The sequence below is a fragment of the Nomascus leucogenys genome, chromosome 4 (assembly GCF_006542625.1).
Source record: "Nomascus leucogenys isolate Asia chromosome 4, Asia_NLE_v1, whole genome shotgun sequence".
Taxonomy (NCBI): domain Eukaryota; kingdom Metazoa; phylum Chordata; class Mammalia; order Primates; family Hylobatidae; genus Nomascus; species Nomascus leucogenys.
Window position 1 is genome coordinate 43,043,663 of NC_044384.1, and position 21,937 is coordinate 43,065,599.

At 44.5% G+C, this 21,937-nt stretch overlaps 2 protein-coding genes and 1 pseudogene across 6 annotated transcripts in view; 2 read left to right on the plus strand and 1 right to left on the minus strand.

Moving 5' to 3' along the window:
- TPGS2 (tubulin polyglutamylase complex subunit 2) overlaps positions 1 to 5,584 on the plus strand; it is a 53,145-nt gene extending 47,561 nt beyond the window's left edge. Inside the window, exon 7 of one of the 2 annotated variants that reach the window (XM_012506313.2) lies at positions 4,578 to 5,584. In XM_012506313.2, the coding sequence (XP_012361767.2) occupies positions 4,578 to 4,667 (90 nt within the window). In that variant the 3' untranslated portion in view covers positions 4,668 to 5,584. Of the gene's footprint in view, positions 1 to 627; positions 1,221 to 4,577 lie in introns of those variants that run through there. The other variant, XM_004087720.3, reaches the window with a different exon arrangement.
- A 2,049-nt stretch (positions 5,585 to 7,633) lies between these two features.
- FHOD3 (formin homology 2 domain containing 3) overlaps positions 7,634 to 21,937 on the minus strand; it is a 491,472-nt gene continuing 477,168 nt past the window's right edge. For all 4 annotated transcript variants that reach the window (XM_030810562.1, XM_030810561.1, XM_030810560.1 and 1 more), the window contains 2 exons: positions 18,334 to 18,495; positions 7,634 to 8,245 (listed from right to left, as the gene is read on the minus strand). In XM_030810562.1, coding sequence (XP_030666422.1) covers positions 8,163 to 8,245; positions 18,334 to 18,495 — 245 coding nt within the window. In that variant the 3' untranslated portion in view covers positions 7,634 to 8,162. The remainder of the gene's footprint in view (positions 8,246 to 18,333; positions 18,496 to 21,937) is intronic.
- On the plus strand, positions 19,938 to 20,086 carry LOC115835014 (annotated as a pseudogene).

Consider the following 21,937-nt stretch of genomic DNA (forward strand, 5'->3'; position numbering starts at 1 on the left):
TTTACGACCTGCTGCTGTGTGCTGAGTTCCAGTAAAATCACCTTGTCTAAATAAGTGTATCATCAAGGATCCCTCTTTTCAGGGACTGGATAAAATGGCTATAAGAACTGTCCCAGGCAGCCAGCTCTTCCTGTATAACTACCACATTTTTATTCAGTTCTGATTTGAAAATTGCGATTTAAAAAACTATAATTATTCCCTTGGGTACATGACAAGTGTTTTTTTGGAAAGGCAACTTTATCTATTTCCTAGCCCATTACCCTACCCAAAAGCATCTGGCTGTTCCCCAGTGGGATTGCTCTCCCCAAAGAGCAGTGAGGGCTTACAAGCATTTTTAGGCAGATACTATTAGGGGCGAAGTCTCTCTCTGAAGGGAAGCAAAATTTCTGGTTAGTTTTCTGAAAGAGAAAAAGCCAAAGCCTCTGCTTAGCTAGGCCAACTGAATAGTCCACGTACCGCAGTGACCTCTCATAGTTCAGGAAAACTGCTGCTGACACAGAGGAACACAAGGCACCCTATTACTTTGTGGCTCATTTAATGTGCTACCTGTAACATACTATGCATGCCTCTGGAATATCTTTAAATTCTGAACCAAGATCCACGTATTCCTATTTCCACCTACACCAGATAACTTATAATATCAAAATGAATAGAAGAAAATGTGTTCACTGGAAACTGGCTGTTGATCCCCTCCAATGGGAGCTGAGGAGCTGTGTCTCTGCAGGCATGGGGACTGGCCACAAGCAAAGAGCCAGCAGCATGAAGCCCTGGAGCTGCAGTGTGTGCAGCAGGTGCCAATCCAACAGCATGGGAACAACAGTGTCACAATCATTCCTCAGTTATGGCAAGAATGTGCTATTTTTCGCTGTTAGGTGTTGCTTCTGAGAACTACAAATAAAACTCTCCAACCAAGTGAACAGACTCTTTGTTGGCCAAGGGGACTCCAGAGAACCTTACAAACTGAGTTTCTGACCATAACAGGATGGGAGGTCAGACACACCTCATCATACCCCCTCCCTTTTGTAGTTTTAGACACAATTGATCAGCATTGATATTAAAAAACAGATCACAAGACTGACGGAACAACTCTGTGACAATAAGATACCAAATAATAAACAGGACCTAAGGCCATGTCAACCAAGGGTTAAGTCATGCACCCCTCCCTACACTTAAAGAATAAAACAATTGGCCGGGCGCAGGGGCCCAGGCCTGTAATCGCAGCACTTTGGGAGGCCGAGGCGGGTGGATCACAAGGTCAGGAGATGGAGATCATCCTGGCTAACATGGTGAAACCCTGTCTGTACTAAAAATACAAAAAAATTAGCCGGGTGTGGTGGTAGGCACCTGTAGTCCCAGCTACTCAGGAGGCTGAGGCAGGAGAATGGCATGAACCTGGGAGGCAGAGGTTACAGTGAACTGAGATTGCGCCACTGCACTCTAGCCTGGGCAACAGAGCACCACCAGATGCTAACTGACCCCTTATTCTATCAGCCATAACCATGCAAGACATTTATTTCTGTAACTTTCTCTTGGTAAAAGACCACCAACCATGGACTGGTTCTGGCCAGTTTCACAGAGGCTGCACACTTGAGTGCCTTCGTGTCTCTGCTTCACCTTTTGATGTATAGGGCTTAATGGTAATACATTTAAAAGTTTCCACCCCTAAGTGAACATGGGCCATATGTAACACATGTTTATTCAGTACGCATACATTAGGACCACCTTCGTGAATATTCATAGCTTCTTCTGTAACTGTTGAGTATGTATACTTGGCCAACCCATTCAGCATAAATCCCTGTTCTACCCTCCTCTCCCTCAAAGTGCCTGTCTTTTGGCTGACGCTTTATAAGAAATAGTTTCCTCTCCAGAGTTACAGATCCTATGATTTTTTTTGTTGACACTTCTAATTATCCAGCTTATTTAATTTTCCTGTACATATAATGCTGTAGTTTTAAATGACAAAACATTCTGGAATCATTGTCACTAATCCAATATTAGGAACAGTCTCTATTGTCAACAACTGAACTGTACTTGAACTACAAATTCCCCAAAATCCTAAATCTTAACTTCCTCAAGTGGATCCTCTTAAACAAAAATTATTTTTAAAGACAATAAATAGTGCTCATTAGGAGAATAAAATGGGCTTGGCCCTCCCTCAGGTAAGTATCAGCAATCCAAATAACCTCTCACCATATCCATTCACCAATCAGAGTGGGAATGACTCTATCATCAAAGCACAATAAAAGATTTTGCACTTCTGAACCTTTCTGACTGGTGCTGAACCTACATAGATGGGTGAATGGGTGGATGTGGGATGGATTACCAGTTATGTATAATTGATGTGAAATTTGTACATGACTGCCAACCTTGAACAAAATTTTCAGTGTTCAGGAATTTTTTTTTTGAGACAGAGTTTCACTCTTGTTACCCAGGCTGGAGTGCAATGGTGCGATCTCGGCTCACTGTAACCTCTGCCTCCCCGGTTCAAGCAATTCTGTCTCAGCCTCCCGAGTAGCTGGGATTACAGGCGCATGCCACCACGCCCAGCTAATTTTTGTATTTTTAGTAGAGACGGGGTTTCATCATATTGTTGAGGCTGGTCTCGAACTCCTGACCTCAGGTGATCTGCCCACCTTGGCCTCCCAAAGGGCTGAGATTACAGGGCATGAGCCACCACACCTGGCCAGGAAAACTTTAAGGTACAGTACTTCCACCCCGTACACGACTAGGCCTCCAGGAGTTTTCAACTTTGTTAAGGTAGGACTGGCTGGCTCCCCACCCACCAGGCCCACCCCAGTTCAGACTGGGCTGCATATTTTGTGCCCCAAAGCATAGCTGACTATTGATATTCAACTAGCAGCTGTCTTAAGGTTTCTAAAAGAACAAGAAAATAACCAGGAACTAGTGAGACAAGCCAGGATATATCACTTCTTCTGTCGTTGGAGAGTTATTCAGTATGTCTCATCCTCAGTGTCTTTATATGAAAAATGAAAATGCAGAGTGGCTATAAGGATTCTATTAAATAATACATTATGAAGTGCTCACACAGAGATGGCTTCAATAAATAATATTTTAGCTATTTTTAGAAATCGCTCACAAAGTCCATTTTCCCTCCACAAATTGTCTAGCAAACACAACTGATTTTTCTACCAAATAGACCACCTTTTTTGACAAACTGGTGCATTTTAATATCATATACCTTCATTGCATTTGCAAAGGCATTTCATCCCCTATCTTAGGCAATTTGGTATTATTTGTACTTATCTCTCTGATAAAATGATTTCTGATTTTAAAAATCTAGATATGGCTGCAGAGTGGTAGATTAATTAAAATTTTAATTTCAGTAGATGACTCCTTCCCAGGCCCCAGGAAAGGGCCCTAAGGGAAGGACCATGACTCTTTTTTCCCAGATGAATCCCAAGTGCCTGGCGCACAGTTAACTCCATAATGGGTGCGCGGTGCACATTTGGGGTGGTTGTATTGTTTCTTAGAGAATACCGTGAGGAATCACCACAAACTTGGTGGTTTAGAACAAAAGAAATTTATTTTATCATATTTCTGGAGGCTAGCGGTTCAACATTAGTTTTATTGAGCCAAAATCAAGGTGTCGAGCAGGCTGTGCTATTCCTGGGGGCTCCAGGGCAGCACCTGTTCCTTGCCTTTTACAGCTCTTGGTGGCTGCCAGTGTTTCATGGTTTGTGCCCATGTCACTCCAATCTCCACATCTGTCTTCACGTTGCCTTTAGTGTGTATCAAATCTCACTCTGCCTTTCTCTTATAAGGACACTCATGACTGGGTTTAGGGAATACCCGGATGATCCAGGATGATCCCCATATATCAGGATCCTTAATTTAATCACATTTGCAAAGACCCTTCCTTAGAAGGTAACATTTCTAGGTTCCAGGGATTAAGACCTGCTACTGTTAGATGGCTGTCATTCAACCTGTTACAGTGGTATTTGGTGATACACCATCTTAGGTGTATCTATGAACACACAAATAGTGGATTTGGGAGCCATGGACAATGTGGAGACCACTCACAGACCAGGAACCTGGAAACCAAATCTCCTACTCCTGGCCCCTGTTCTTCCCCCTCTGCACTGTGTTAACAATGGACTTGGAAGAAAACGAATCTGGGTCATCAGCCCTCCAAGGCCCTGTGCACCCTCCCACTCCATCCCCAGATCATTATTTTTTAAACAGAAAGAAAAAAACCTTAATATTTCAAAGAAACCCAAATCCAGACACCTTTGAAAAGTGTTTGCCTTTCTTCTCTGGCAGTTTTGTAATTTCAGTACATACTAGGACATAAGTGCTAAGACACAGGGGCAAGAACACCTATGGTAATTACCAGGCAGATGAGGAATAGTATCTTACAAGTGTAAGGTACTATTCACTTTCATGCTTCTTGAAGGTCTTTTAGAAAAATTTAACATCCTGAACTAAAAATTGCTCATAGAGGCTGTCAGAATGAGTGGCATCAAGAGAGGGGAAACAAGCAACAGGAAACATCCTTTAGTTTTACTAAAAACTAATGAAACACTAAGTTTAACAACGCAAATTGATTTTTCTTATAGGCTCTTCTAGGCCTTTTTGATGGATCTAGTCCTCCAGTGGATTTAAATAATCCAAGAGGAAGAGCAGGAATCCGGAGCAGAAGGTTCTAGAGCTCCCGGGACTTGCTGGCACACCCTGACTGCTCCTTCACATTTGTGGACAGGGCTCTGGGTTCACCTCTGTCCCAGCATGTCTGTCCTGCCACTGAGCTGGCAGGCATTTCTGTGGGTGAAGAAAAAAGAGAGAGGTGGCAAGAGCTGGCCCTTTACACCACTTCCGATGTTCCTCCCATGTTACTGGGCATTTTTCAAATGTTCATTTCCAAATGTTCAGTGAGGGACTCAGTTGCCGCCACCTCCTGGCTTTCAGGGCAGGCAAGGAAGCAGCAGAGATGTCTGGGCACACAGTGTGAAGGCAGCTTTGCTCAAACATGTCCTAGTTGATCAGTTACTTGTGATTGAAAACCAGCTCTGCCTTGGGGAATTATTACTGGTTTTGAAAAGTTCTCAAAAACATCATCTTCAGTCTCTAACTCTCACTCCATCTCCCCACCAAAAAAAGAGAGAGAAAAAAAATACCCAGTGATTTCCAAACCTATCTTCACATTAGAATCAGGGGGAAGGAGATGAGAACATCTTTTAAATGTTCCAAAGTCCAGGCCACACTTCACACCAATTAAGCCACAATCTCTGGTGGAGAGACAGAAATATCAGTAGTTCTTAAAGCATCCAGGTGAGTCTGATGTGTAGATTGGGCTGGGAACCACCACCCTATCTTATTCTCATACTGCAGTTGCACTATTCAAGATGCTGGGCCCAATAAAAGAGACCCTTTTTACTTAGCTGAAAACAAGAAATTAGTTGACCTTGCTTGCTGCTTCTGTGAACTTTTTGATCCCTAAAACAAAATTAAGATTAGGTTTATTCAATCACTTCCTTCTAAATGTGACCTTCCATTCTAAAGCAACAACTCAGCAGAATACCAAGGACCCTCAGGAGGACATTGACATATTCACTAAACAGTGTGACAAAAATGCAGCTTCCTTTTGTCTGTGCATCATTATCTCATGTCATACAAATATTCCAAATCTGCATTCAGTGCCAAGCAATAGGCAAACACTCTCACAAACTATTAAACCATAAGGGAATATTGTACCTGTTATTTAGAAGCATATGGAAAATGACTATTAATACCCTATGTATTCTTTTCAATAAGGTGATTAAACTCAACCGTCTATAATGTACAGACCCAACTCTCGCAAGTTCCAGGCTCCCCTGGGGTGTTCACATCCATCATGTACTATTTGACAAATGTCTGCTTCAACAAGCTCCCTGTCTCCGTAAGTGGGGTTAGAGCAGAGAGGGGAACACAGGCACAGAGGCCTATGGGGAAAATATATTATCTTTGGCTTTTTAAGCAATGCTACTGCACATTGTCTATAAATCACATATCCCCAGGTTCAGGAATGCAGAGTCGCAGAGGCTATTTTATTTTTTTGGAGACAGTCTCACTCTGTCACCAGGTGGAGTGCAGTGGTGTGATCCTGCAACCTCCCACTCCCTGGTTTAAACAATTCTCTTGCTTCAGCCTCCCGAGTGGCTGGGATTACAGGGATGCGCCACCACACCCAGCTAATTTTTGTATTTTTAGTAGAGACGGGGTTTCACCATGTTGGCCAGGATGGTCTCGATCTCCTGACCTTGTGATCCACCTGCCTTGGCCTCCCAAAGTGCTAGGAGTACAGGCGTCAGCCATCGCACCAGGCCTACAGAGGTTTTAAAAGTGGGACAAAGATGGGATTAGTGACCTGATGATTTTTCAACCCCTCGAAATACCTGCTGCAATGGTTTACCTTTCCCTGTTTTCAGAGACAGAGGTTCCTCATAGGGAACCATGTGACCCCAGGCCAAGGGGCTTCTGTGCAGGGTATGACCACCACCTGGGTTTCAGACCCCTCAGTATTGCTCTACAGTTGCTGAGAGCCCCTCCCGGTGCCTTCCCATCTGATCTCAGCTGTTGATGACCTGCGCTTGAAAAGCATGCATAGTCATTTGCCACAGAACAGTGATTTGGTTCACTACAGACCACATATATGCCAGTGGTCCCGTAAGATTATAATGGAGCTGAAAAATTCCTATCACCAGTGACACTGTAGCTGTCATAATGTCATAGTGCACTGCATTACTCACGTGTTTGTGGTGATGCTGGTGTAAACAATTTATGCTGCCAGATGTATAAAAGTGCACAGTAATGTCCCAGGCCTTCACATTCACTCACCACTCACCTGTCCAGAGCAGCTTCCAGTCCTGCAAGCTCCATTCATAGTAAGTGCCCTATAGAGGGGAACCTTTTATCTTTGATACTGCATTTTTACTGTACCTTTTCTACGTTTAGGTATATTTACAAACACAAATACCACTATTACAACTGCCTACAGTATTCAGTCAGTAACATGCTCTATGGATTTGTGGCTTAGGAGCAACACACTGTATCATATCGCCTAGGTACATAATAGGCTGTACCATCTAGGTCTGTGTAAGTATCGTCTATAATATCTGCACAGTGATGAAATTGCCTAACAACACATTTCTCAGAACATATCCCCATCATTAAGTGATGCATGACTATACTAAGCATGCGATTCTGAGGCTCCCCGTACACAAAGCTTTACATTTCCATTTGTTTTGGTGATTTAATAAATTTTTTGAGAAAATGAATTTTGACATAAGAGGCCAGTGAGTGAGTTGTGGAATAGTTCAGAGTTGTAAACTGCTACTCTCATTTTTGCTTCCACATCACCATGGGGCAAAACAAACCACACAGGTAAGTTAATACATGTTAGGTTAACAACAGCTAACACGTCCTATAAGAAGGACTTAGGCCCAATTATAAAAGGAGTCTCAAAAAGCAAACTGTTGATGTTACTCACTCTGTTAACAAAATACAGCCCAAAGGATCTGAAGGCCGTTCCAAGCGAGGGTGCTTCTGAGAACATTGAGAAGAGTTTTGCCATTCTGAAGAGGCGAGCCTGTGGAACTGTTTAAGGTCCTGTTCCCAGGAGAATAAAAGTTTCTCATTATGGCATTAAACTCTATTTATTTAGTATTTGAAACATGGTGTACATTTATGTATTTGTATAAACATTTGGTACATCTAAAATCCACAACTGGTAAACAATCTGTGCTTTCTTTTGTGTACAAGTTTGGGGTTTACATCTGGATATTTTGGTGGTGTGGAGACTCAGTCTGTGAAGCTAATCGGATTGCCTCATATTACCGTAATAACTGTGACAGAAGTGATTTGCTCCTTAAAGGGGCTGTTCCTTGCCCAGAAAAGGTGTCACACTTTTGAACTAATAAACCAGGTGTCATGGAATCAAGAGAAACACAGCTGACACGATGGAGAACGTATGTGCAGGGGACTCCTGGAGATCCAAGTCAATGCGTAGCAGGCAACACAAGCCATGGGGTGACACTGGGAATTTAGCTCTCCCTTTTCAAACTGTTGGATGTTAATATCAAGTTTCCCCAACCCCACCTGGAGGGGTTTCATCCAGCAAGAGCTTGCCTTGGGCTCAGCACACTCCTGGGAGTAACCCATGAGTGTCACAGCTGCAACTCCGAGGTGCCAACTAAGCCCAGGGCTCTGGCTTCTTCTGGGGTCAGGCCGCTCTTCAGGGTTCTTCGCACTGCAGTGGTGGCGCAGGTCACAGCCAAAGGGATGAAAAGAAAAGGAAGTATGAGCAGCAAGGCACAGGGCAGTCAAGACTCCAGTCCCCCCTTCTCCCCAGGGACTTCCAGAGACGCCAGAGGGTTCACACTCTGCACCTTCCTGCTCTTGCTGAAGTGCCCTGCAGTCTGTCTGCCAGGGCAAAAGTTTGGGGCTACACAGGCTGGCCTAACCATGCCACAGGTGCTGATTTGGAGGGCCGAGAGGAGTGGTGCGGGCACTTATAAAGAGGAGAGAAAGGAGGAGAGGCTCACCCTCACGAGGCTTCTGAGAAGGGGGTGGACTGCAGAAGTACAGAGGGCAGGAGAGACTTCAGCATCTACCCAGTATGAGGAGTGTATCAGAGCTGGTAAGGTGATTCCAGAGCAGGGGAAAATGCAAGCTCCACTAACACAAATGAGGTGAGGCAACCAGTGCACAGCGAGGGGTTCCACAAGACCCAAGAACCTCACAAATCCAACGGAGGACCAACAATAGCTGAGGACATGCTCAAGACCCACAGAGCAAGTTCATGAAGCCAGGGCAAGGGGCAGCAGTGAGGACAAATCTCTCCATGAGTACTGTGGGTCTTAGCCTCAACTCACTAAAAGGCCTCTAGAGATAATAATTAAAATAACCAGTGGCTCCTCGAGGAATGGAGGCTAAGGAGCAAACTGCCAAACTTATTCTGGGTGGAATTGGTGGCTGTTTTCTATAGAACACGCAAGACTCAAGAAGGGCCAATGACCACTCTCAATGGGGCATTGCAGTTGGCAATTGGAGGGATGCTCATATTTAACTGACTTAGAATTGGCTTGTGTTTAGCTTGGCATGATGGTATTCCCATTGTTTAGTATTTCAATTTCAACATCAAAATAAAGGCTGGATAAGGGTGAATGAGGAGGTAGCTGCCTAACCCAAGAGAAGTCTTCATTTGAAAGGGTGGCTAACTACATTTTCCTTAATTTACAAATTGTATTTGAACCACTGTGTATTTCTTTAAAGGTCGCACAGAGTTTGGGGTATTCATTTTCAGAAGAGAAACGTTATGGATCTGCCTTCACCCTAAATCCCAAATCAGCCAGAGTTCCTGAGATGACCAGGGCAGGCTGTTGATCAAAGTTCAGAGAAAGTAAGCTCACCTTAATGTCTCCCAATTTCCTTTGCCAACTCCCCTCATCCACTCCCCAGAGGCCAGGGCCCACCTCATGCATCTGCAGGCCACACCCCATGGTCTATGCCTTCCCATCATCCCCTAAACAAAAGCTCACTCAGCCTGTGGACAAAAGATCTGAAAGACCTATGTCCATGGCAGAATCAATGGGGACTAATATCTATTATGAAAATAAAGGGCTCCTTCTCTTCCAGGAATCAGCACTTGGAACAGGGGTCAACATCATATCCATCAATTGCTCAACCAACAAATGATTTATTGAGAACCCATTGTGTGCTCAGCATTTAACTCAAAGAATCAAAACACAGACATCAAGTATGGATTTTTAGAGAGACATGGGATATGTGGTGAGGGGATCTCTCAAATCGTGTTACTGCAACTACTGTATTTCTAAGCCTAGCTTTGGGCCCCGAAGCCATCCATCTGTAGCTGTTCTTGCACTAGCTCCTCTTTCCCCCACCCCTGATCCCCTGGCCTCCAGACTGAATGTCTGGCTCAACAAGACAAAATGTTTGGCTCCTAAGTCTCTGCTGGAGGCAGATTACATTCAACTGAGCAACAGAATTTGTTCTATGGGGCAGCAATAAAAATACTAGTTTGTAATAACCTTTTATGTTCTTTAAAAACTCCTTAGAGTGTTGTTAAAGAAAGATAATTTTAACAACAGTAAATAAGATAAAATATCTCTCTTGACAAGAAAGACCTCTTGCTGCAACTTCTTAACCAAGATACAAAATACTTCCTAAAGAAGTCCATGCTGGCCGGGCACGGTGGCTCACACCTGTAATCCCAGCACTTTGGGAGGCTGAGGCAGGTGGATCACTTGAGGTCAGCAGCTTGAGACCAACATGGTGAAACTCCATCTCCACTAAAAATACAAAAATTAGCCAGACATGGTGGCACACGTCTGTAGTCCCAGCTACTTGGGAGGCTGAAGCAGAGAATTGCTTGAACCTGGGAGGCGGAGGTTGCGGTGAGCCGAGATCGTGCCACTGCACTCCAGCCTGGGTAACAGAGCAAGGCCCCATCTCAAAAAAAAAAAAAAAAAAAAAAAAAAAAAAAAAAAAAAGACAGAGGAAAGAAGAAGGAAGGAAGGAGGAGGAGGAGGAGAAGAAGAAGAAGTAGTTCATGCTGCACTAGCCGGGCATCTTAAATTTCACCAGCCACAGAAGGTGGTGTGGACATCAGTCTATGAATCTTTGTCCATTTAGGTATATATTTTGGCCGAATGACTACAGAAGACCCCACAGACATTTTACCCACGAAGGTATTTAAAGATGCTTAACACTTCTGTTTGCACATTTGCTTTAGTCCTGTAACTGCTCAGTTCAGTTGATATAAATATCAATACTCGAATAAGGGCCCTGTCACCTTACAGCTCATGTAACAATCTTTTAATAGCTTCGGACATTGGGCCAGCCTATCTGGGACAGGCTCAGGGAACAGAACTAAAGGTACCTTTATGGGCCTTGCTGCCTGACAGCACAGACAGAGCCTGTGCCCCCTCCCTTGTGGGTCTACTCATGGTTTGGATATTCCAGACCGCTTGGGATGCTGCTTCACCCTGTGGTCTTGGCTCATGTGTCCTCTGTGAGGGAAAAGCCAACATAGGCTTCATTCCCTTAGCTTGCCAGATGTATCCCTGAAAAGCGAGTATTCATGGAGAAGTCTTCCCCATTTATGAAATCCTACTTTCTGTGGACCTCCATGGCAATTTGAAAAAAAAATTCTCTTAGATATATGTTATCCCCTTGGTGTAATGAAAAATACCTTGAGAATCTGAACCCTTTCTTTGTTAGCCAAAGTTAATTCACCTTACCACTTGAAAGACCACATGAAATGAAAGTAATCAGCTAAAATCAGTCTTGCACCCAATTCAAGTCACACGCGACAAGGGCCCCTTTGGGTGTCTGGTCAACCATCTGTCTGCTGGTCAGTTTCTTTGCCATTCATCAAACATCATGTGCGTGTGCACCCTGAGCCTCTGCGATGGGAGCCTCTGGGGAGAAAGGCAGGGGCCTGACGGGGACACAGTGTAGGGAGAAACACTCAGGGCAGCAGATGGGGTCCAGACAGGGAGCTGGCTCTCAGAAAGTTTCCAGAAGGCAAAAAAAAGGGCTGGGGACATAAGAAAAACAAGGGGGCCAGCAAACAGGTGCTGGCAGGGTATGAAATGGTACACAGCAAACTTCCGCAGCAGAAACAACTCTGCCACCCAGTAGAGAGGCTTCTCCAGCACTGTGGCAAGGTCGGCTGGCTGCAGTCTGATGACACCTGGGCCTCTCCCCACTCCTCATTACCACTTCCCACTCATGCTCCAGCTGAATCAAAGCTGCTCTCCAGCCTTTCCTATGGGATGGCCTCCCCTCAAAGCTCGTAACAGAGAACAGACTGAAAATGTTTATGCCTGTCTGCCTCGCAACTCTGCCATAGATGGCATGGGTCACTCTGAAGGCACCAGCAGCCACACTGCACCCCAGGCCCTGGTGACAGTTCTCACGGTGTCAAAGTGATGGTGGAAGAATCTGATGTGGGGTGCCTCTGCTGCCAGCATGCAGCACTAGACTGTCTGGGGACTCAGGAAACACACCCAAGTTCTTTTTCTTCCTCCCTAGAAATGAAAACATTAAAAATTCCCACAAAGGGCTCACAGGTGATTCTACTAAGCTGAGTCGCATCTGAGAACAATGGCAATGGCAGCCGCCATTTACTGAGTGTTTACATGGGTTGTTCCACTTAATTTTTATGGAAACACTATGAGATGGGAACTCTTGTTATATCTTCAATAAGTGAGCAAACCCGGACCAGAGAACCTGGTCACTGGCCCGAGGGCTCACACTAAGTGGTAGAGGAGGGTTTGAGCCGACTTTGGATCACAGCCCACACTGGAAACAGCTGTGCCCTGCCGATGCCTGGCAGGACAGTTCCTGACCATCTTTCACATCAACAGGAAATCGACCCAACTTTACTTTCAGGTGACAGAAATCCATCTGTGCGCTTTCACCTTTGCAGCACTGACAGATGTTATTTCGGGTTTTTTTGCACATAATTATCAAGTGTAATTTGAAAATCGTTTTTTGGTTTTTTAATCCCTAAGATCCCAAAGATTTTCTACGAGGTATACTGGGAGCAATGTGTCTAGGATTCTAGTTGACTAATATCAGAACTTCAAGATGCCTTAAATGTCCATGTCTTGTGGCTGGGAGGTCCCTGGCTCGGCCACTGTTCAACACCGTCCATTCACACCCTCCTTGTTCTGAGTGGAAGTAAAATGGCAGGGCCAGATGTGCTCCCTGGGACTTCCTTTTTTTCCACATAAAATCCTGTCCATTATATGCACAGGCTTCCCAAATGGAAGGATGTTCTACAAAATGACTGACCGGTACTTTTCAAAAATACCAAGGTCACAAAGTGTCCTCACAGATTAGAGGAGACTAAGCAGACATGAGGGCTAAATGCAATCTGGAATCCCGGGTGGGATCGTAGAGCAAAAATAGGACCTTCGTGGAAAAACTGGTGAAATCTGAATAAAGCCTACATTTCGGTTAATAGTACTGTACCAATCTGAATTTCCTGGTTTTGCTAAATTGTCCTACTATTTTTGCAACTTTTCTGTAACTCTAATATTTTTTCAGAATAAAAAGTTGAAGCAATAAAACCCAGAACAACAACAAAAAGCAGACATTCCCAAATCTAGCTGACTGAAATTCAATTTCTTGGACTCATCCCAGACACATTGAGCCAAGAGTCTCGGGGAGAGGCTCAGCCACTGCATTTGAACCTTCCCTGGGTAATCAGATGTCCAGGTTTGGGGCCCCTGACTTAAATCACTGTCATCTGAGATGCAGGAAAAGGCGGGGTTTTCAGGACAGTGACAGTCTGTGGTGACAAGACTGAAGTCTCCTAGTTCCATCTAACCCAAGATGAAGTTCACTCAGGCTGAGATGGCACTCAGAAATACTTGTGGCATTAGGCACTTTCTGCCATCACTGGTCTGGCTGTGGCTTCCTTGGCCTTGCAGAGGCCAGCCCATGCCCTCCTCCTGTACCTGTGGCTACATTAGCATCCAGTACTCCTGAAGACCTTTTTGGTTCCTCGGCAGGAATGGAACAGAAAGCAGTTGGTTAAAATGCGAGCACCAACTGCCTCCTCCTGTGAGTCATGTTGGAGGTGGGCAAAGGGAGAGTTTGGCCCGAAAGGAAAAATAAGTTCTGCCCATTGTTTTCTGGGAGAATCTACCTAAACTAAGGATAGAAAGGAAGGGTAGCTCAGGAGTCTACAGACTTAAGAGTTTTCCACAATATTTTAAGTTCTGGGCAGGACAAAACTGCCTTTCCCCTTCCCAGATTAAGTCGAGAGCGTCAGCCCTCTGCCTGGGACATCTCAACAACGCTAGCCAAGTGCTATGCTGACAATGCAGCCTTTATGTGCACAGTTGCAAGCATTCTGGGGGTAAAAAGGAGTGGTGAAGATCGGTCTGGGCTACTGATTGTAGCAGGCCAGAGTGAAGTGGACAGTGTGGTGGGGAGTGAGGTGGGTGAAAGGAGCAGACAGTTGGGTCGGGATGTGCACAGCAGACCCTAAGCACCTTCAAGCAGCAATGAATTCCCATCAGCAACTTGTCCCTTGGGCAGCAGTGAGACACAGCCTGGAAGGGAAGAAAGGTGGTGGGAACCTGTCATAGATGCCTCGCTTAACCCCACAACCACCCCGGGAAGCTGGCACTACTGCCTTCATCATACAAAAGATGACTGATACTCGGTAAGGCCAAGTCACCCATGTGAGACCCAGGCCCCACCCCTGCTGTGGGCATGTGTGCATTCCTGAGCATGGAAATGGATTCCATTTGAACTTGGCAGCAAAAATGATGAAAGACTGAAACATCCATCGGTCAGGTGCATGGCACCTCCCTGAGTACCACCATGGGAACCCTATGCCTCCCCTCAAAAAGGCTCTCAGAGGCAGGAAAGACAGGTTCTTGGATTTGTCTTTTTACGCTCCTTCATCCTTTTGAACCTGGCACTCAGGTGGACACTGTGGGGCGACTTACAGACAAGCCTCCTCTTTAATGTGTCAGTTTCCCGTTTGGGAGGGTGATTTGTCTAAAAATGAAACCACCAGAGAGCCATGTAATGCATCTTGCTTCTTGCATCCGCCTCTCTAACCCTGAGGCTTCCACCTGAGTCCTGACTTTCTGACTCAGCGTGTCAGTGTCCTGGCCTCCAGCCTGGCCCAGCTCTGGAGCGAGGGACGCCCTCTAAAAGGCGGTGACTCTCCACCTGGTTTTAGGGAAGAGACCTCGGTTCTCTCTTGGACTTGCTCTGTTTATCCTCTTGTCCTGTGTCTTGTGCTCATGCATAGGCACCCTCCACTGTCTTTACAGGAGGGGCCAGTCTATCTTTAATCAGCTCTAGAAATCATTAGGTGCTACTGGAGATCCTCGGGTAGAATCTAGGGCGGGGGTGGGGGGGGGCACCCGAGGTAAGCTGGATCAGCCATTTCACAGGCTAGAGATCACCTGGACGATTTGAAACATTTTACTCAATGTGCCCCTGATTGGCACCAGCTGGGAGATCAGCAAACCTGAGCCATGGGAACCTGTGAATCTATTACGAGGCCCTTGGCTATCCCAGCTGACTGCAAAGTTCAGGCTTCAGTGGGACGTTCGGCATGTGTGGCCCCAGTCACCAGCATCAAACATGAAAGCAGACATTTAATTATCTCTGATCCTTGAGTGGCTTGCCTTGCAGGCCATAAATTTCAAGGTTATGGGATGGATTCTGTTTCGTTTCCTGCAAGAGCAGAAATATTATTGTCTTTAGCCAAATGAGTTATGGCCCAAATATGTTGGTTATTCATTATCCACTTGCCTCATTGCCACCATTAAACAAATCAAATACAGCACTGTTTCAGCATGAGGCCCAAACCGCTAAATTTCACATTGATTTTGCCAATTGCTTTTTCTTGTTCCTTTAACCTCTGTGAAAAGCTGGAGTTTATCATCCCTTTATAACAGAAATCAAAGTCTAACTTCTCCCTTCTTAAATTTCTGTTGATAGTGCCATTACTAATAAATTAAGCCCATTACAGATAAACACATACATGCTGTGCTGTACTTGTTACAGTAACTGTGTCACAGGAAAAATGTGTTTGGCTAAATAAAAAGAATATATGACTGTTTTGCATAAAATTGAAATGGAAACGATACCATAGGAAATTATTTTATGTCAACCACAAAAACAGGCAAAACATCTCTCTGGCCAGATTGAAGAGGAAAATTAATTATGACTGTGTTATTGTGCCCAGTGACATTATGAGTCTAAGAATTTGGATCTCTGTAGACCACAGGATGGGGCCACGCAGACTTGGAGGAGAAGAACATGCTCTGGGCCTCCAAGGACCAGCCGACCCAATGTCCCATGCTGTCTCCTGTCTGAGGTCCCTGACCCAAACCTTCCAACCCTCTGTCGGGGTGCCATGCACCTGACAAATGGGATGTCTCTGTCTTCACAGCCTTAGTTCAACCCTCTCCCTTGGCCCACCTCTCCATGGCTCTTCCCAGCTCCTCTCCATGGTGAGCCCTGCGATGAGGTTGCCCACACCAAAAAGACCAGGAGTTAACTGGTGCGCAGGTTCCTGCCAAGTGGTGAGCTTAAAGTAGCTACTGGCCTCCTTGAATGAACTAACAGGAAGCCAATAAAGGGCAACTACTGAAGATAACCTACTTAAGATCTCAAAAAGTCTTTTGGAAGTTTCATTTCAAAAGCTATTTAAGCAGATTTCCTATCACAAAAAAATGAGCCAATGATATAGATACACCATACACAAAAGGAGAGATGCAAATGGCAATAGGCTCAACCTCCTTAGAGTGAAGGGAAATGCAAATTAAAACCACAGGAAATGTTATTTCACAGCCTGCAGATAGGCAAAAATGGAAGCGCTGCCTTGGCCTAGAGCAACTGAGATGCAGCCTGGAGTGTGAGTGTGGATTAGCCTCGCCCCTTCGGAGAAGAGTTTCCACTCCTGGTCTCATGCCCTGGTGCTGTCCATCTTATTATGAACATGAATCACCTGGGGATCTCATTAAATGCAGATTTGAATCAGTTGCCCTGGAAAGGGGGCCCATAAATCTGCAATTCCAACAAGCCTCCAGGAGACACTCATATTGTCTGAGGTCCAACTTTGAGTTGCAAGCCCCTAGCCAAGTTCTTTCACAAGTGCACCAGGAGACGGCAAAGAATTCATAGTAGCACTGAGAATACAGGAAAATATCAGAAGAAAGAAATGTAAAGGCCTTAGATATTGATGTTGGAATCTACAAACATATTCTTGAAGATGTACAAGCCAGTCTCCCTGAACGATAGTTTTCCATTTAAAAAATGAAATAAATGTAGTGGAGAGCAGAGGAAGGCATACAGTAAAGAGAGAGCCCACACCTAATGCCACTAATCCAAGGGGCAGGGACCCACACCTCAAGGCCTCACCCCTGAGGTTCACCCCTGAGGTTCTGAAGTAGTGTGTGTGGGTGCAGCCCAGATATCAGGAATTTAAACATCTCTGCGGAACATTCTAATGTGCATCCAGGGTTGAGAACCACAGCTCAAGAGCCTTGGTACTCACAGTGTGTACCAAGGGCCAGAAGCATTAATCTCATCTAGGAGCTTGTCAGAAACAGACTCTTCTTCATCCACCCATCTTACTCAATGAGAATCCCATTCCCCGCTCCTCATCCCATCCCTGTCTACACCCCCACCCCAACCTCAAGTGTTATTTTCCTTTCTGGGGAAAAATTCTCATCAGAAACTAAAGCAGATCATAGGAAAGGAGCAGGGGACCACAGGAATGTGGGTTAGTGTTCTGTATCCTGGAAACATGTGTGTAAATGGGTCAAGCAGAACCACTGGGTCCAACATACACAGGCCACACCCTGGTCGCCTCCTGTGTGAATCTCAAGGGTGGAACAAGTTCGGGGCTCTCTGAATTTGAGTACTTACTCAACTCCCTGCCTAGCTGGACTCACTCTCCTTTCACTTTTGGGAGAAAACAGGAGGAAGCCACAGGCTTCCTTTCCTTGTCACTAACCCTTATTCCCAGAGGCAAAGCCAGTGGAGACTAAACAGACTAGAGTGACCAGCGGCGGGCTAAGCACTCTTCTGAAACACTCAAGGCCACAGCTCATGCAGGGAGATGTCAAAGGATCCACAGGATCCTGTTTCCCTATGGAGTGCTGTCCCTGAGAGGGGCAGACAGGCAACCCCACACCCACAAGTTGAGTGGGCAGGAGCAGGCAGTAGGTTCCGACCAAAAAGGAAAATCAGTCACTTTGATTTAGTTGAATCCTCTATTTGGTGGGAAAAGGAAAAAATGGTCAACCTAGGCCACGTTAAATATTTCAAGCATCCCAATTACCATCAAATCCCTTGCTACCCCTGGTTTTTGCCTTCAACATGCTTGTGCGCAGCGATGAACCCAGGAGGGGCCAGTCTCCAGCCCCACAAGCGCCCCCTGGTGCTGGGTGCAGGGCAGAAACACAGCCTCCAGCAGAGCATCTTGGGCTGGACTTGACGATGGGCTCCACTAGCCCATCGTGCTCACCCCCTGTACACCACAGACACTTAAGGACTTTTCATACCTTCCTGGGAACAAAGTAAGAATTGAGAGAGGCCTAGCCACCAATGACAGATACACTGAACAGGTGTGGCTGCAGCTCCCCTCCTCCACAATGGCCAACGTTGACAGCCAACCCTGAAACCTTCTGTGGATGAGTGCAAGTAGGCACTCTGGGAGTCACTGACAATTCACTGGAGCTATGTCTCCACCTTTCCCAGTTGACATAGAATGGGAGGGCAGATCCCTGCAGGAGTGAAGACTCGCCCCTCCTTTAATGCACTCACAAGATTTCCGGTTGGCCCGGGATCGTTTCCTCTCCCTCGGCACCACTCGCTGACTGGGCACTTGGGTGGCCGACTTGACAATGCGGTCCATGATCTCATCAGCTGCATCGTCTGTGACATTGGGCGAGTCATCAGTTCCCATAGTCCAGGAACTATTGGATCCTAAAAATTAAACAGCCAGAGTGTACAACATACTCAGAAGAAAAATACAAAAGATATATGCAGCACTATTCCTCCAAGCAGCTGAGTTCTTTCAGCAACAGATCACAGGGAAGGCCAGAGTTAGAGCCCCAGAGCTAGTGATAGATCCAGAGGGCTAACCTGTCCCCACTGCAGGGAGCACCACCATAACTCGTGACTGCTACCCTACAGGCTCTGAGCAAACCCATACGCGGGGCACTTATTTCATACCACCCTGTAACACAGCTGTGTTTCTTGTCTCTCATTATTATTTAACTCTCCAACCCAGGTGTGTTGTCTTTACCTGCTAGGTCCTGTGATCACCTGAGGGCAGACGACCCAAGCCACACCCTGCTGCACAGCCATCAATATCTGGTGATGCACACCCAGTAATGTAGAGACTCACTGAAGGTCTTACTGAGTCAGCTATCAGTGGTTGTATGTGCCTAGTCAATGTCAGCTGACCCTAACTTCTCGCTGAGTAGAAAGTAATAGATTTTATAATACACAATTTATCTTTGAATTATCTAGCCTTTAAAAATTGTAATAGGATTGCTCTCTTTAACCAGCAAAGGGGTTGGTAACTTAAATTTTTCTCTGGTACATAAATCTGCTCCCTCAACAACATTTTCTGTAGTTTATAAATAACTACATATTAAAACAAGTCAGAAGAAAGCATCACCAAAACATGGGTCCCAAGTACAGTCATCCCTCAGTATACAGAGGGATTGGTTCCAGTACTCCCAAGTATAACCAAATCTGTGCATAATCAAGTTCCACAGTCAACCCTGCAGAACTTGGCTTTACAGCCCTCTATATACATGCGCTTCGCATCCTGCAAATACTCTATTTTTGATCTGTATTGTTGGAAAAAGTCTGCATGTAGGTAGATGTGCTCCATCAAATTCAAGTTGTTCAAAGGTCAACTGCAGTGTTAAACAGTTAGAAATTAATGCTAATGTAATGTATCCAGAACTACATCTTTGTAATTGATCAGCTTTCTTGTGAAATCTCTTCTGTACGATAGTGAATATATGTTGCTACAAGAGGAAAGATGTACAATATGCTCAAAATTGTTAATTTCTACCACCTACACTTCATTTTATAGTAGATGCACAACAACTTCAAAAACCTGTAGGTGAGAATTATCAGAATCATCGCCTATGGCACACAAGTAGCCCCAGCCTGACTAAAGTACAACACAGGCTAGGGAACTGCCAGTCTTTCCCAACTTGGAGGAAAAAAATGTTAATAAATAGTTAAAACGTTTGAGTTCTCCCACACTAATTTTTTTTTTTTAAGTTTTGGTGCTTACAACCACCTGGCTGGTAATGAATGAACCAAGAAAAAATAGATATCAATGGAAAATGGTTGGGAACAGTGGATCACAGTTCAATGGACTGTGATTTTCATATATATGTGTGATCGCTTCTCGGCCTTTATGGCTAAGATCAAGTGTAGTATCTGTTCTTATCATTTTAATCATATATATGTGTGTGTGTGTGTAGTTGACATATTGCTGCAAATACATACTGTGCTATAAAGTAGTCATAATTTCTGATAGCAAAATTCATGACTGAATACACAAATATTTCACACTGCAAAAGGAGAGCCAGGACACCAGGTGCCCTATCACCTGCATGTACGTAAAACCTGTGGCTATAGAACAATGATGTTTTCCAATGGTAAGATTTTTGTTGGCTGGGTGGGGTGGCTCACGTCTGTAATCCCAGCACTTTGGGAGGCTGAGGTGGGCAGATCACTTGAGGTCAGGAGTTCGAGAACAGCCTGGCCAACACAGTGAAACCCCGTCTCTACTAAAAATACAAAAATTAGCCAAGCATGGGGGTGTGCATCTATAGTCCCAGCTACTCAGGAGGCTGAGGCAGGAGAATCTCTTGAACAGAGGCAGAGGCTACAGTGAGCTGAGATCACGCCACTATGCTCCAGCCTGGGCAACAAAGTGAGACTCTGATTATTACTGATACAGTTTTTTTTTTGTTTTGCTTAGCTTTTATTTTTTAAATGATAGCATACCTACAGCATGAGCACATGCAAAAACAGTAAATTGTACTTTTTGTGCTTATACCCAAGGGAACTTGATCTACTTGCTATTAGGCCAGTTTTTTTCAGCATTATAAATCCTTTAAAAAATAGACTCTTTTAAAAAATAAACCGTTGAAATTGCGGCTGAAAGTCTCTGCATTCTCAGAATGGTCAAGGTATTTTAATTAGAAGTAAAAGTCCTTATAATGCCACAGCTTTTAGACTGGGCCTCTGCAGATCCTCTGAACAATAGTCCTCCTCAGAGTAGAGCAATCAATCATGCAATTGTGTTTTACCCCACAATTTCCTGTTTTCCCTTTTATCTATTGATTTATAATTTCCTGTCTTATCTTAAAATGCCAAAATACCTTCTAAAAACATGCAAAGCTCAATAAATTGTCTTTGCTCATAATACATTTTCAGAGCACTGGGCCAGAAATGAAGGCATCATCTAATCTTCCCTCTGAGAATTACCTATACTTTTCCATCTTACACAACCCCAGGGATCTTCTGTCAATGTAATGCGTCAGGAGATGCTTAAAGGAAACATCTTGCCCTAGGTCCAAGATTGTCAAACTCAGTTTTATGATGACTTCAGTCTCTCATGACTTCATTCCCGGTTCTACTTTATGTCCACTCCTCTTGGTTATATCCTCACTGCCTGATTACCATTTATTTCCATTCTTCCTAGTCATGTATACATTCCTCTTCGTGGAACGCTTGCACCCACACCGTAGCCATCAGGATAATACTGAACACACATTTTACATACCCAAGGGACCATGTGTTAGTAAGTGTTAGCAAGACATTTGAGATGTGGTGGAGAGGATAAAGCATTCTAGACCGTAATAGCACAATACCACTTTACTTTTTTCTAAAACATGAAAACTGAGATTTGAAAGAAAGCACTGAAATTTGTTTTTCCCCTTATAGAAATCTAACCTAAAGAGTCTACAAGGAAAACACTTAAGTCAAAATGGATATTCTACTGTTTTCATGTAAAAAGTTTGCTTTCATTTCTGAAAGATAATTTCTCTGAAGACAGACTTCTGTGGTTGAAGTTTTTTCTTCTGGCAGTTTAAGGATATCATTCCTTTTTTTCTGGCTTCTATAGTTCCTTTTGAAAATTGAGCCATCATTATTACCATTGCACCATAGGAGGTAATGTATCTTTCTTCTCTGTTTTAAAGATTTTATCTTTATTTATTTATTTATTTTAGCACTTCGTCTATGGTATGGTTCTCTTTGTACTTACTCTTCTTGGATTTCCTAAGTTTCTTAAATATGTTGGTTGATATTTATCAGTTTTGGTAAATTCTCAGCCATCTCTTCAAATCTCTTCAATCTCTTCAAATATTGCTTCTGATCCATCTCTTTC